The 17,645-nt window shown below is 35.0% G+C and overlaps 1 protein-coding gene across 2 annotated transcripts in view; it reads right to left on the minus strand.

Annotated features, from left to right (window-relative positions):
• Positions 1 to 17,645, minus strand: part of LOC106868497 (E3 ubiquitin-protein ligase MARCHF8) — a 71,242-nt gene that overhangs the window by 39,005 nt on the left and 14,592 nt on the right. Inside the window, exon 2 of one of the 2 annotated variants that reach the window (XM_052968158.1) lies at positions 2,705 to 2,813. The exons of the other annotated variant lie outside the window; for it this stretch is intronic. Coding sequence (XP_052824118.1) covers positions 2,705 to 2,713 — 9 coding nt within the window. The 5' untranslated portion in view covers positions 2,714 to 2,813. The remainder of the gene's footprint in view (positions 1 to 2,704; positions 2,814 to 17,645) is intronic. 2 annotated transcript variants of the gene reach the window in all.

Below are 17,645 nucleotides of genomic sequence, written 5' to 3' on the forward strand. Positions count from 1 at the left end.
GTGTGTGTGTGTGTGTGTGTGTGTGTGTGTGTGTGTGTGTGTGTGTGTGTGTTTCATCAATGTATTGTGGTGAAAAATGAAAACATCAATGAGATAATCAATAAACTGGTGCTTTGGAACTAGAATAACCTATAGTATTTGTTCTGCCCAAGTTGCATAGAAACTCTTGTGTCATTTTCTCTATCATAAATACAGCGAATGAGAGGATGGCCCATTAGAAATCTGTAACTTGTGATACTTGTTCACTAATTGAGACATAAAATATATAAATAAGTGGAACAAGGCAGAGCACAGTACCTAGAGTTCAAATATATTAAAATAATACCCGGCTGTCAAAATGCAGATCAAAATATATATTCGAGATAAGACTGTGAAGTGTAAAACAAATAGATAAGAAAATCTTGCAGAAATTCCATGAGTCACTAGCATAAAAATTAAGGCCTCTTGAGAAAGTAACCCAGAACCAATATACTTAGAATATAAGATGGCAAGCTGGCAGAATTGTTAGCACACTGGGAAGAATGCTTAGAGGTATTTCTTCCTTCTTTGCATTCCAAGTTCAAATGCCACCAAGGTCAAATTTACCTTTCATTCTTTTGGGGGTCGGTAAAATAAGTACCAGTGGAAAATGGGGTCAATGTAGTCGACTTAACTCTTTTCCCAAAATTGCTGGCCATGTGCCAAAATTTGAAACCAATATACTGAGAATGTCGTATTGAAACCTCATCATGTTGCTACCAGGACAGAAGAGTAAATATCAAATCAATGATGATGAGATTTAAACAATGTAATAAACTTGCTGATATCTTGTCATCATTTAAGCTTCTTCTTTTTCAACACTGGCATATTTAGACTTTGGATCATACTTGAGCTTGATCAAGACTGAATATTTTCCAACCCTGAAGAGGAAGTACAACCTTTTGTAATCTTTCTCAATCATCTTAAGTAAAATCCAATATTTTCATACTTATTTTTACTATTTCTTGATTTTCCTTTCATCATAGCTATCTCCCATTATCAGCCACATCACACATCCATAGTACAGCTGCTTTGTCTGTATACATTGACTCATACCTTTGATATGCAGCTCAATTTATCTCAACTTTCAGACAAAGTGACACAGCTGATCAATATAAAATTCTTTCCCCAACAACCTAAACTGTTAATACTTAGATTTCACTACTCTTTAACTGTTCGGGTCTTAAAGACACTTCAGTCTTGTTCACTTGTGACCTGAATTATAGTGTGACCCAAATTATATTACTGTTCATATACTTGAGATGGTACTTTTGATACACATTTAAACAAAGACCAACTTACTGATTGACAAAAACTCAATCACTAGCACAACACAGATGTGCTCTTATTTTTTTCCTTTCTCCTTCTTTTCTTCAATAGCTTCTGCTTTTCTCTGAATTACCAAGCTTTATACAACTCCTTTATATTACCCACCTCTCAAACCAAAACAATGAAACTACCTCTTTTCCTCTCATCATCCTTATTGTATATCACACATCCAAACCCTACATTAAACAGTTTGCTCAATACAGCTCTCTAGGACTTTCTGTCCCTACAGGCATTAACCCCTACAGAAATTAATACTGAATATCAACTCCACTGACTTCACCAACAGTCTAGACAATAAAAAGAGGTTTGAAGGAGAATTGGCTGCCCTTTCTAGTTAGTTGAGTCCCTATGGAGTGGCTCAGAAACTCTTTGTTGCTAATAGAAGTAATAAATCACAGAGCTTTTAACTATCCATATTCTAATACTAATACTCTGAGTAAAATTAATTCCTGTAGTAATTGTCTAGGTAGTTGTAGTAGTAGTAGTATTTCGCTACCTGTTATGGTTCTTAGTCATCTCTTTGTGAGAGGTTAAACCTCTTGAGATCAGCCTTCACCACTTTGCCCCATGTCTCCTTAGTCAATCACTTCCACAGGTCCGATGTGCTTGCAGCACTCAGTATTTCTTTCTATAACTGACACCATTCACACCCATAGCATAGTCTTCTACCTTGCACACTATATACAATTCCTCTAAAATTCTTCTAATAAGCAGTTTCTCTCTTAGCTCAAATGAACTGCATTGTATGTACACACTATATCATTACATATTTAGTAGAGAGTGCTCACCTCATTTCTTTCCAACCTTCACAAATTTTCAGCACTCAAGACTGCCATCTTGCTACCATGCTACAACATACTTCATACACAAGCATCATTAAATCTACCCTTCACGTGGAAAAAGAAACCTGTTGCTGCCAGCAGAGATAATGACTCCCTGAATTTCTTGCATCTCACACTTATTCTAACAACTATGCTTTTGGAACACCCCACTCCACTGTTAATTAGGCCATCTTGGTAGCAAAAATTGTAAAGTAATTCTAGGAAGCTTTCATAGCATTTGAAGGAATTTATTTCATATCTACTCTTACTGTTAGCAACAGGTATACCTGCAGCACCTACCTGCCAACTTACCTATGAGCCAACTACATCTCTTGTATGTACATAGTTTACAATAGACATACCTACCATTGGAATTGCTACCAAGTCCTTTCCTACATCTTAAGCAGGGCTGGATTAAGAGCCATACAGGCCCTATACACTTAAAAGATTTTGGTACCCTCATATATGAGTAACTCAAAATATAAACAATAATAAATCATAAAATAAGGGTTTATTTTTTAAAGTAGCTTGCTTACCAACCACATGGTTCTAGGTTCAGTCCCATTACATGGCACCTTGGGCAAGTGTCTTCTACTATAGCCTGGGGCTGACCAAAGCCTTGTAAATGGATTTGGTAGACTGAAACTGAAAGAAGCCTGTTATATATATATATATATATATATGTATGTATGTATGTATATGTCTGTGTTTGTTCCCCCACCATAGCTTGACAACTGATGTTGGTGTGTTTACGTACCCATGACTTATTATTATTTTAGCAAGTTTAAGGTGATTTCTTTTGTGCCGCAAACCATCTACCATTTCTTCCCTTAAGCATGTGCTTATTCTGTTTGATAGTTAATCCAGTGCTGATTTCAAGTATGGCTACTTTCACAATGTCAGAGGCCCAGTATTACTTTCTTGCTAACCTTAGTCATCGCAAGGTTTACTTTGAATAAAGTAAATCAAAGTTTTGCTTTCAAGTCTGGAATTTCTTCTTTAAACCTTTGACTGGTTCAACTATGAGAACTATGTCATTAGCATACTATGGCCTGGGAGACTAGAGAAACAGAAGGAGACTGATACCAGAGCTCTGAGTTACACCAATCTGCAACTCTACATTCCTTGCTGTACTTGTTAACATTCACTTATCTGACAGCAACTCTATCAATGCTTTGCACACCTCTCACAAGTCATTCATTTAGTCCTAGTTTTCTTAATAACTACCAAACTACAGAGTGTGGAACCCTGTCAAAGCCTTCTCCAGGATGGCAAAAGCTAAGTGGAGTGACTTAATCAGAATAAGTAATTTTTTGTAAGTAGTTTCACTGAGAACAGAGAATTAGCCTTGATGAGTTGCAGTACAGAGTTATTCATACTGTCCTGGCATAAATCTGAACTGCATCTCATCTAGGCTAATTCTCCTCCAAATCATTTGTTCTATAACACTTACAGTAATTTTCATAACCTTTCATTTTTATCAATTATAATCATGTAATTCTAAAACAAATAATATTAATTTCAGATTACAAATTGCCTGATATTTTAAATTATATAACAATAAAGTGATTAAACCAATAGCTTTAGGTCTCAAGTGTAATACAAGTGTATCATAAACTAGAGGAAATTTCAGCACAAGTAGCATAGAACAAGTAATAACAGTAGAAAAAATAAATAAATAAAGGAAGGGTTAAAGGAAAAGCATGTTGCATAACTGATTTGTTTAAGCTAATGTTTTATACACTGTTAAAGCTTGCCCTGAATTTCTTTTGTTCCACTGTTTTGAATATAAAATGAGACAAGTAAACAAATTGTATATGAATATCGAACATTGGGAAGATTGAAAATGGGAATAACACAAAGAAATGATGTAAAATAAAATATATTATAAAAAGAAGAAAGATTAGACGTAACTGGGATTGCAATAGAAATAGAAAATGCAAGATCAGATCTTGACAACAGTTAGAATATTCTTTTAAGTGGTTTACTAATAAGTTAATAACCAGTAGGTTACTAGATTTTCCTGATCCACTGATACAAAGCAAAACTCATGAGTTTATTGTAAAGTAAAGGTTGCTCATGATCTGATTACTCCAGCCTTAAAAGATGAATTAGTCCTCAATGTATCCCTTCTATCACCCTCAACCAGTACAACTAGTTCTTATCTTCTCCAAACTCAGTCAATTTCTCTCTCTCTCAATCTACTATATGAAAACACACTACATGACTATATGAAAACACACTACAGTGTGTCCCAAACCATGAAAAGGTAGCTTCTTTTTATATTTTTTTCTAATTTTTTATCTGTATGTTCTACTTCACACAACTGAATATTCTTCCAACTCATATAAGCATTAAAAACACGAATATAGTTTTAATGTGAGTAAGAGAGACAGTCTTCCATGTAGAAACCACCATAGCCATATGCAGTAATACTCTCAGAACCCAACAAATCCATAGAAATGGATTGTTCTTCAGTAGCCAATACCAGGAACATTTGCGATCTTCATATCTCTGCTTTTGCCAATAAGTGTTTGTGGTCAGTACAACATCAAGATCAAGAACTATGTGTATTCCATCCCAGGCAGTTTCAGTAGCAAATTTAAAGATGGAACCAACTACCCACTAAGAGTAAGGCAAATGAACACTGAGAAGCCATAATCAATGGAAAGACAAAAAAATCAGGCCATGACTAGTGATTTGTAGAAGGGAAAAGGTTACCACCATCCACTGAGGAACAAAATCAAGATGACAGAAAGGAAATAACAAAGGAAGATAAGACATAAATGAATCAAACAAATATGTTGGGCTTTGATAACCTCCACAGTAGACTTAACATAGAGATGAAGGATCTTTTTTAAAACGGGGGCCACATTTTTCATTAACGAAACACTTTGAAACTTGGAACACTGGTAGAATGTGTCATATAAAACATCTTTTTCTCTTAGTCTTCTTAAAAAAAAAGAAATCCATAAATTATTCCATGTTAAAGTTGTCGTATTTCTGTAATTTCAACCAATCACTGACGTCCATTCAGCCGATATACATTAAGCGCCGACTACATAAACAAACGATTCTGAAACAATTAACCCTAACCCTAACTCTAACCCTAACCCTAACCCTACGGTTAGGGTTAGGGTTAGAGTTAGGGTTAGGGTTAGGGTTAAAGCAAATTTAAAATGAAAAAAGCAAATAAAACGAAGAATCGTTTGTTTATGTAGTCGGCACTTAATGTATATCGGCTGAATGGACGTCAGTGATTGGTTGAAATTATCGAAATAAGACAATTTTTTACATGAAATAAATTCGAATACAAAAATATTTTTCTGTTCTATAACACAAAATAGATAAGTATACGAAGTTTGAAAGTCTTTCGGTACCAAAAACACTACGTAAAACATTAATGAAAAATGTGGCCCCCGTTTTAAAAAAGATCCGAGATGAACAAGCATAAAACAATTAAAATATTTGTTAAAACTTGTCCAACACATATAGTCTTTTTTCGTGCCCACAACCTTGTCATTCAAATCAGGAATTGGACAACAGACATATATATAATCTCACGCACTGGTACAGACATATGATACAAAAGGTATATAACAGCTATTTAAAGAAGTGCTGAGGGAACTCATAGAAGAGGAAGACCAAAGAAGACACTAGATAAAGTGTTGAGGATTGATCTCAAGCATCATTTGAATGAGATGAATGAGACCAGAGGTGACAGATTGGGGACACACAGTGCTGGAAAAAATTCGACCATGCAGACAAGCATAGTGAAATGGACATAAAAAGAGGAGTAGTAGTGGACACTAGGATGTATAATGTCTTTCACCTATTTTGAGCCAGCTAAGTTTCCATCTGCTACCCCTCTTACCTGTTCTCTCATCTCTCTATCACTTACCTATTCTCCTATTCATTGTACCAGGTCACCTGCATAAAGAAAAATACCTTCCATTTGTCCATACCCATTCTCCCTCTTCCAACCATTAAATGTATCTCTCTACAGTGCTCTCTCTCCCATCATGATGCCTGAGTAACAAAGGATTATTGCATATCACCCCTCCCTCAATCCTCCTGCACCACTAGCCATCACTTCCCCTTCGGCAAGTCACACATTACTGACATCCATCACACTCTCATACCATCATTTTACGACTATCCATCATCCCCCCCCTTCTCTCTCTCTCTCTCTCTCTCTCTCTCTCTCTCTCTCTCACCAACAAACATGTAGCTGCCTTTAATGTTTTCTCCCATTACTTTCTGTCATTACTTTCTCACATTTAACCCTGACATTACAGTTTCTCTTCCATTAAACTTCCTAGTTCTGTTTCCTCCCAACATACCTCTGCTTCTTCTTCCTTCTCACTCTAGTTGTCTTCTGCTATTGCCTTCTGTAATGCCCAAGCTGTTGGTCATATAACTCAGAATAAATGGATACATTATATATAAAACCATAGGGGGTACCCTTTTGTTATGCAGGAAACATATCTACTTCACCAGTGCTAGTACCATATATAACCACAGAAACAGAGTGACAGATTAACATAACAAATACATGTGTAAATACACACAAACTAAGAAATACCTCCATACACACAAACACAGACATATACATTGCATATTAATGAACCCACACACGTATATTCACAAGTAAAAAATGTTCAAGTCCTAAACCTTAGAAACCCTCATACACATACACACACAAAAAACAAGTAAAATAGAGTTGGAGACAGCCAGAGGTGAGTTACATAAAAAAAAAACATCAACAGTTAGTATGAAATATAATTTCTTAAAAGAAACCAAATTAATTGAGAGAAAGAACAGGAAACATGAGTAACAGATGATAGAAGACTTCAGGGAAGTTATAAAAGGGAAATACAGAAGTTTTACAGAATCAGAATTTAAAAGGAGAGAAAAAGAATACAGCGGAAATGGAAAATTCGTTGTAAAAAATAACAAAAAGGTTTAATGAGTCAAAATATTAAAAAAAAACAAAAAAAAAAAAAAACAGTTGGAAGTTGGCAGTGAGATAACAGATCAAAAAATATCTTTAAAAAAATATTCCAAAGTAATGTTAAGATCCAATGCATTTCAATGGAACAGCTAAAAAAAAATGCGCAGCAAGCTTCAGCTAATCAGTGTTCAATATTTGTTTTGATTGATGCTTAATGTTTGCCTTTAAATATATTCTTAATGTTCTTTTTACTTCGTTTTCGCCTGAAGATCAAAAACATGAGATTCAAACTAACAATTTGTGAAGTTTCCAATAAAATCTGGTGTTTGTGTACATGTGTCTGACACTGCACCAGTATTTAAATAAGAGAGGCATTGAGTAAAAATGTTAACTTAGAGAAACAGTGTTCTAGTTGACCATAACCAAATCTAGTTTGTCTTGCTGTCTATTCCCTTCTCATATGTTAACAAAGCTTCTTAGTCACTTTTACATTTCTTTGTAAATTTGTTGCTATTTAGTTCCAGAGCCTTTATTCTGTTGACCCCCTGTAGACTCCATTCTGAAGCTTTTGACAGATTTTAATAATCATCATATACAAAGAAATTCCTAAAGAGAACTGATCCTAAACTCATAACATAAAATAATATGAATTGAGAACTACGAAATATTTTGTGCCACACTCTAACCACTCTAATAACAGTAATAATTATTAACAATATTAATTACTATTAAATCCATAATATGGCTTCATGCCAATATTATCATCACCATTACCATCATCACAATTGTTTCAACATTTATTGATTTATCTAATCAGTTTAAACAGTTGTGTAAGGCTTGTATGTCAATGCAGACTAAGAAAGGTATATAATACTCTTTTTATAAAGAATAAACAAAAATAAAAGCAAAAAATAAAAGAACAAATAAAAAGAAAGACAAGGAGTAGATCCAGAGTCGAGGGGAAATGTCACTGATGAGGTTGTAAATGGCAACAAAAGGACTTTGACAGACCTAACTCACTGAAGGATTCACGGGACAATTAATCAAAGAATTGATTAGTTAATTGGTTAAATAGTTAACCAATTGATAAATAAATAATAAAGAAGGGGAACAAAATTAACGCATGAGTTTATTAATGGCATAATGACCTCCCAAGATACAACAAATAAAAAAGAGGAAAAAGAAATATAGATAAAGAACAGTTAAAGGTTGCCATTATTAAACCTTTAAAAATGGTTTAATAATGGAAGATCTTGTGTTGATGGATCATTGAAAATCAACTGCACATCTAGCACTGATAGCCTTGTCAAAACTATTTCCAAAATTTTATCTAAGATGTAATTTTTGCATTAGAACAAATAATGGCATATGGTTTCTGAATAGTCTTCACAAAAACATAAAAGTAATTTCATATGACCTCTTCATGATAGGACATAGTTCAAAGGAATGTGGTTTGTTCAGTATCTGATATATTTCATCTCTTATCTTTTAATTATTTCAGGCACTGGACAGTGGAGAATTAAGTTACTTGGATGCAAACAAACCAGCTATGGTTGTCAGCAGCGGTAGAAGAAGAAAAACATAAACACACATACACAGCTTACATCTACCAAATTTACTCAAGGCAATTAGTCAGCCCAGAACTCTAGAAAAAGACACTTACACAAGGTGCCATACAGTAGGACTTACATTGCAACCAATTTACCCTGTTACACTTTAATTTGCATCTTAATAATGGTTAACATAGGATTAGCTGAAAATATTCATAAAGAACATTATAATCAAAGCTTTAGTGTTTGTTTTACCTGAAATATATTATAAGACATTAAAAGAAAATCTCAGATTCAAGAAGGGATTTACTTTTGAAAGTGGAAGGAGACTAAAATATGTTGTCTAATTTGTTTAAGCTATCTACAAACATGTGCAATACTAGGCACTTGTCTCTAGTCATCTAGCCATAACAGTCATGCCTCAATCTATCAAATTCTGAAGTATTTAATCCTACTGTAATGCATTCAAAAATGTGTTCTACTTCTTAATGTTATTCTGATTATGGTGAAGGTGAATCACACCTCAAGCTTAGCAAAGCAGATAAGCCATCACTAATGAAACGAGAGTGTTTTTGTGATGCATATCTTCAACAAGTTATGACAAGTACCAATTTTCATTTCAATGGCAGCAAATCATTTCAAATGCAATGGTTAATTACTATTCAAAATGAATTAATTACTTAGGTCAAATCAATATTAATATCTGAATTTAAAATGTTATTAATTGAATAAATATTTCTATTTTGTCCCTCATATTTCATTTCCACATCAACATCATTTTACATCTGCTTTTTGATGCTGGCATGGGTTGGACAGGTTTTCTGAGGCAATATTTTACAGTTAGATGTCCTTCCTGTTATCAACTCCTTTAACCAATTACAGTATTTAAAAGTCTAATACTTCATAGAAACATGATTAATAATGCTTAACTAGCTATATGTTGCCTATAGCTGAAATGCTATTAAAGTTACTAGGACAATGAAAAGTTTTAAATTAGAAACCACAGTCTCATGTAAATGATAATAGATATTGGAAATATCAAATTTGAGCCAGATAAGTGATAGAGCTACAAACATACTGACAAGATTCTTGATTGCAAATGACTATGTTTACTGAACAGTAGAACACCTGCCATTCTCAAATTAGGAACTATAAATTATTTCAGTTATTAAATACATATAGGATAGGTTATTCTACTAATGTTCAACACAGTGTGGTGTCTTACCTCTGATCAATGTTTGCATTGAAATAATCTCATAATTCCTAATAAAGTTTAATATAATTTCCATCAAAATCTCATTGGTTAATTTATTATAGTAGAGTGTAATATTTAGTTTAAAGTCTAAAACTAGTTGATATTAATAAATTGAAAATGAAAGTGAAATAGTGAAAATAACTTACCTATCACTGTCATTTTAACATTTATAACTAACACGTTCACAACATGGCTGTATTTTAAAGATCATTTATTACTAGAATTGTAGGTATTGATTTAGCTGTTCGTATCATCTTTTGTACTTATAACTATGCTTCATTTAACTACAATTTCATTTTATTGAAATCACAAAACTTTATTGTAAATCGGAATATTAATTTGAAATACATAAAAGGTTAAATTAATTGATATATTAGCTGCAGAACATTTAAACTGCTAGCAATAGTCTATATAAAAGCTGTTGAATTGCAAAACTGAATAATCCACACCACTAAGTAGTTATATCATAGAGCAATGGAAAATACTTAGCAGCTTATATCACCAGCTACAAGTTCTGTAACACAGTGAACTTAGAGAAAGAAAATGTCAATACAGAGAATCAATTATCAACACTGACTAACACTATCAATGCTGAGACTATGTAAACCAAGTAATGCTACAGCCACATCTAAACAGAAATTTGTGTCATTGTAATATAGCTGTTTACATAGGAGATCTTAACATACTTTCACTCAGCAGTGTCAAAATACAGGCATTGTGTATATATATGTGTGTGTGTGTGTGTGTGTGTGTGTGCATGCGCAATATTATCCATTCATTATTCATGAAAAACAGAGACTAAAACTATCGCATGCCCCCAAAAATGTTAGGATTTATACTCTCAGGTGATCTCATGGTGACTGCTTACAATTATGATTACATCATAACATACAGGTTTGTTTCTCTAGTCAGAAAATATTTCAGTACAGAACTGATTGCTTTTGTGTTGTGTCAGTCTAAGCTTTTTCTATCCTTAACTATAACAATAATCTTTCTCTTCTCTGAACTTACTAGCAATATGCTACTATCAACAAAAGTATTTCATTCGCTTCATTACCAACTTTATACAAAAATAACCACAATAAAGAATGACTTTCTATTTATTATATCTAGTTGTGGACTGTAGATGCTATGCACTATAAATTAACTGATGAGAATCCAATGGAAATTACATAAGACATTAATTAGACTTCATGAGACTCTAACCCTTATCAGACTATAATAAATACACTCCCTATCCCTCCTCTGAAGTTGTATTCATATATTCGACAACTGGCTTTTAAAAGTTTTAACTCAAAATTACTCACATTAAACTTATCCAACATTCTTATCTCCCAGTATAGGAAAGTTTTACAAGGTAACAGACACTTCCCACATAAAAGCACTACAACAACACTATCTCTCCAACTTATTCCAAACATGTACAAAACACATAAATATCAGATTAGTTGCAAACTGACTTCTGCTCACAGGACTAACCAAAATAAGCCTTAAGGATTCAACTTCATTGTATAATGATTGGATTTACTATGTCTTTCTCTGCTTCAAACATCACAGCTGCCTCTAGATATAATAAAACAGGTTTAATAGTGAAGTGGATAGAAGTCTCAACAGATATAATATATTTCATATGACCAAAAACACATGAAAAAAAATGTTTCAAGTATTTATAGAACCAGACTAAAGTATGGTGTATTGAGTGTGCTGAAATAAAAGTTCTGCTCCAAATACTCAGTTTCTTCCAAACCAAATACGTCTGTTTAATGACAATCAATTGTTAATCTGAATAAAACACACTTTATTGAATATATACCTAAAGTGTAAACTAGCTCAGCATCATCAAAAAGGTGGCGCAGGAGTGGCTGTGTGGTAAGTAGCTTGCTTACCAGCCACATGGTTCTGGGTTCAGTCCCACTGCGTGGCATCTTGGGCAAGTGTCTTCTACTATAGCCTCGGGCCGACCAAAGCCTTGTGAGTGGATTTGGTAGACGGAAACTGAAAGAAGCCTGTTGTATATATGTATATATATGTATATATATATGTGTGTGTGTGTGTTTGTCCCCCTAGCATTGCTTGACAACCGATGCTGGTGTGTTTATGTCCCTGTCATTAGCGGTTCAGCAAAAGAGACCGATAGAATAAGTACTAGGCTTACAAAGAATAAGTCCCGGGGTCGATTTGCTCGACTAAAGGTGGTGCTCCAGCATGGCCACAGTCAAATGACTGAAACATGTAAAAGAGTAAAAAAGTAGAACCTTTGAAGATTTATCCAAGAATAAGGCAGATGACAATTAGAGAACATTCTAACAAAATATAGGAATAAAAACATAAAAGATGAGGTTAATAATCAGCTTAGAAATAGAAATCTCATGTAAACTTCCAATCCAAAGCATTCCCTTATTACACAAGCTGACAGAGCCTCTACGTGGTCAACCAACAAGAAACATAACTTGCACCTCCCTGTCCCAAGTTAGTAAAAGGGAAAAGCACATTGGATTATATAGCGCTGGAAACTGCCTAAAAGACAGGAAGATCACAGCTAGAATGCCTTTGATCACAGGTTTGCTTGATCGGGGTTTACCTGGGACTAAAAAACAACTACATCAATTTTCTGATTACATATTTTTATAATATCCTTCCAACATTCCTCATTCATATTAAGAGATATTTTTAACTGTCAAAACTGCTCTAATTATAATGAGCAGAATAAAAATGTTAAGTTTACCTCCAAGGACAGGATAACATTGTAACAATATCATATGGGCTTATAGATCAGGAAGCCAACAATTATTTCTAGTAAGCTATATTCAGAAATAGCATTTAAATAGATCCTGTTATAACATTTGAATGAAATGTTTTGTTCAGTATGCCAGTGCACATCTCATAAAGGTTTATTGTCATTTTACTTGAAATAGCACATCTCCCACAGCACCCATTAACTAGTTTCATACTGCATACGTTATTATTTTCTACATAACCCATCCACTAATTAACTGCTTCTAATTTAGGCATAAGGCCAGCAATTTTGAGGGAACAGAGTAGTCGATTACACTGGCCCCAGTACCTGACTGGTACTTTATTTTATTGAGTTTTGGAAGAATAAAATGCAAAGTTGACCTTGGCTGGATTTGAACTCAGAACCTAAAAAGCCAGAACAAATACCACCAGGCAATTTTCCTGATGCTATAATGATTCTGCCAATTCATTATGCAAGCACTTACTAGTGATGTAAGAACACATCAGTGCTCACCTTTAACCTTTACAATTTCATCAACAACTTCAGTACTTAAATCTCTGTAATCCTCTAGAATTCTACAATGAGAACTAGACCATCAACATATCTTGGCAGAGTTTCTACAGCTGATATAAATAAATAAATATATAGGCGCAACATGTCTGTGTGGTAAGAAGCTTGCCTCTCAACCATATGGTCCTGGGTTCAGTCCCACTGCATGGCACCTTGGGCAAGTGTCTTCTACTATAGCCTCAGGCCGACCAAAGCCCTGTGAGTGGATTTGGTAGATGAAAACTGAAAGAAGCCTGTCATATATATGTATGTATCTGTGTATTTGTGTGTGTGTCTGTGTTTGTTCCACCTGCTACCATCGCTTGACAACCGATATTGGTGAGTTTATGTCCCTGTAACATTAGCAGTTCGGCAAAAGAGACTGATAGAATAATTACTAGGCTTACAAAGAATAAGTCCAGGGGTCGATTTGTTCGACTAAAGACGATGCTCCAGCATGGCCACAGTTAAATGACTGAAACAAGTAAAAGAATAAAAAGATATATATACTCACACACACACACACACACGTATAAAGATATATACATATATACACACAAACCTATGCACACATACACGTATATAAAAATCAAACAGGTAACAAGTAAAATTTGAGGCAAAGAGGAAACAAACAAAACAAAATAAGATAAATAGATGAATGAATGAATAAATAATATTCTTTTCTACTCTAGGTACAAGGCCCAAAATTTGGGGCGAGGGGGTCAGTCGATTAGATTGACTCCAGTACACAACTGGTTTCTATTCCTAACGCCAACCTATACACACACACACACGAGGGGACTATTTGATTACAACAACCCCAGTGTTTCACTGGTACTTAATTTATCAACCCCGAAAGGATGAAAGGCAGAGTCGACCTCAGCAGAATTTGAACTCAGAATGTAAACACAGACAAAATTCCATTAAGTATTTTGCCCAGTGTGCTAATAATTCTGCCAGCTCACTGTCTTAATAATGATAATAATAATAATGATAGAGATGGACTAATTCTTGCTACTCAAGACCAATGCTTGACCACAAACAACTATGAAAACAAAATAATGAAAACATGCCCTAACACCAAATGCAGAATGTGTAACCAGCACAGTGAAACAGTTGACCACATTATCTCTGGCTGTAGTTATATCAACTGGACAATATGCCAACACTACAACATAAAAACTGACAAAAAATAGGATAAAAATATGCCAAACAAGGTACATGACAATGACCAGGCCACAATCATCTGGATATGCCTGTTCAAATTGACAGAGAATCATCCAGATATAAAAATCAAGGATTGGGGATACATATTGCAGTCCCTTCTGACCAAAAAGAAGTGGAGAAACTGTCAAATACAAAGACCTCAAAATTGAAGTATTCAAGATGTGGGGCATGAAAGTGAAGACAATATCAGTAATAATTGCAGCAATGGGTATGATAAAAAGAAAGTATGAACAAAAACATAGAAGTTAAACCTGGACCTTCAATACTAGACACTATCCCAAAAATAGACCTGTTAGGAACAGTCCACATCGTATGCAAGACTATCAATTCAATAGTATAACCCAAATTAAAAAAAATCCACAAACACAAGACACACTCTATACAGTAAATATTCAATAACATAAACAATTCCCACAACATGTACTCTATAGGCTGGATACCTAACAGAAGAACACAACTGGCATTACACACAATACACAATACAAACCCTAATACAACAAAAGACTGCAACCAAACCTCATAACAAAACAAACAGATGCAATACAATACAGCGAAAAGTCTGCACTCTCCAAACAACAAAAGAACACACAATACTGCATACACTTTCTGAAACAATCAAATGTTGGGCTCCACATGCAAGGACATGTGCTGTTTATCTTGATATAAGATCACCATGTTGCGCACATATGGTTATGATGCATGTACCTGGTGTACCCTTATCGGACAGATAGTCATGATGGGTATATTTGGCTTTATATATTTTACCCTAGCGTCACTTTGATGGCATGTACTGCTCTCTCACTCAATAATAATAATAATAATAATAATAATAATAAAATTCGATGACTAGCACCCATGCCAACGTCGTCTCCTTCATTGGACACGAAACTCAGTTTGCGAAGACCTGTTGGGGCAAGCGAAAGCGAAATCATAATGGCACCTGTGCCCAGCATCGCCTTCCTGGCACGTGTAAAGACATTCAAGCGAGATCATTGCCAGCGCTGCTGGACTGGCTTCTGTGCAGGTGGCACGTAAAATACACTAGTTTGAGCGTGGCCAGTGCCAGTACCGCCTGACTGGCCCTCGTGCTGGTGGCATGTAAAAGCACCCACTACACTCTCGGAGGGGTTGGCGTTAGGAAGGGCATCCAGCTGTAGAAACTCTGCCAAATCAGATTGGAGCCTGGTGTAACCATCTGGCTCACCAGTCCTCAGTCAAATCGTCCAACCCATGCTAGCATGGAAAGCGGACGTTAAATGATGATGATGATGATGATGAATAATAATCCTTTCTACTATAGACACAAGGCCTGGATTTTTGTGGGGTGGGGGACAATCGATCACATCGACACCAGTACTTGACTAGTACTTAATTTATCAACCCCAAAAGGATGAAAGGCAAAGTAAAGTAGCATCTCCAAGTCTCTTTCCTTGCTGCCTCATTAAATGCAAGTGAGCCATCATCTATGCAAACCTTTCCTCATCATATAAGACTTATATCTGAGGTCTTCGTGGACAACATTTCTGACTGTTCCTTCTGACAAATGGAGATCTTTTGCAATTGACCTCATGGACTTTCTGGGATTGTAATCGATGATCTTTTGAACTTGCTGGATAAATTCATGCGTTCTGATGATTTCAGAATGTTTAGAATGCTTTTTATACTTTGATACTGGAGATACGTTTCCATCTTCAGTCTCTAGCTTCTTACAAACTTTACAGATGAAAGATCTGGAAACTTTTAAAAATTGAGATATTTCTAAACCGCTATGCTCAGCCTTTATAACCACAATAACAGCATGCCTCTTCATTTCTTGAGTAATCTGAGGGTCTGCTATTATTATTTTCTGAAAAAAGATTATACAGAGTTAGCAAAAAGGTATGTCCTCAAATACCTTATGCACCCTGTACGTGAAAGTAACGGCAATGTGGTTGTGGAGATATTGAAACAGTAATAAAAGATATATTATGTGAAGTAGTGACACTAATGATGGTAATATACATATAAATACTGTCAACATTTGGTATCTGGGCATAATGCCTTAGGATTGAACAAATTGGTCCCAATGCAAGTCTTCAGGTTGTAGTAGTGCCAATGGTAATGCGGAAGTTAGTAGTTATACTACGAATAGTAATAAAAGTAACTAAGATAATAATCATGGTGACAGAACACTAACGATGATGACAATAATGGTGGTGAAACCAGTAATAGGGTTAATGGGTTCACGTGTGAGGGAAGGAAGGGGCTTCTATGACTAGGAATCCAGGCTATGAGCTGTCACTATCCTGTTATAGGAGGAATGTACTTGAATGTTTGCATGCAGGCAAAGGGGATAGTGTTTCCGCTCTTGTGTTCAGGATGTTGGTTGAAGTTAGGATAGTCAATTTTTTGGTTGCACATAGCTTGCATCTTGTACCACAGCGATTGTCGGTTTTTGCTTGTGCTACAATACTTCACTTGATAGTACAATTGTTGATATCACTGTCTTTCCGGTACCAGATATATTTTGACATGCTTCTGTTTCTTGGTGTATAAAAGAGTTGTATGAAAAAAGATCTTATATACCCTTTTCTGTGAGCCTGGTATGCATTTTGGTAGTGTCACCACAATTGTACACTTCAATGTGTTTGTTACCAGCATCGCCTTACTGACACTTGAGCCGGTGGCACGTGAAAAAGCATTTGAGCAAGGTTGTTGCCAGTGCCACTGGACTGGCTCCTGTGCACACATATATATAGGCATCTATGTATCATACTTAAAGTAAATATATCTTTAAAAGGCAAATTTAACACTAAATTTGACTTTCAAGGATGTATTTATTATATTGAGTATAATATATAGAGGGCTATTTTAATTTAATATTGTTTCAATTGCCTATAATGGATATACAAACACAAACATATGATCTTATTTGCGTCTTGTTTTTCCAAACAAAGATGAATGCTACAGAGGCAGGGTTTTACAGCCATGTGCTTACATATATATCTGTTATCTTTTACTTGTTTCACTCATTTGACAACGGATATGCTGGTGCACTGCCATAAAGGATTTTAGCCAAACAAATTGACCCCAGAACTTTTTTAAGTTTAGTACTTAGTCAATCAGTGCCTTTTGCCAAACTACTAAGCTATGGGGATGTAAACATACCAACACCAGTTGTCAAGCAGTGGTGGGGACAAACACAGACACATACATGCAGATATAT

The sequence above is a fragment of the Octopus bimaculoides genome, chromosome 5 (genome assembly GCF_001194135.2).
Source record: "Octopus bimaculoides isolate UCB-OBI-ISO-001 chromosome 5, ASM119413v2, whole genome shotgun sequence".
Classification (NCBI taxonomy): Eukaryota; Metazoa; Mollusca; class Cephalopoda; order Octopoda; family Octopodidae; genus Octopus; species Octopus bimaculoides.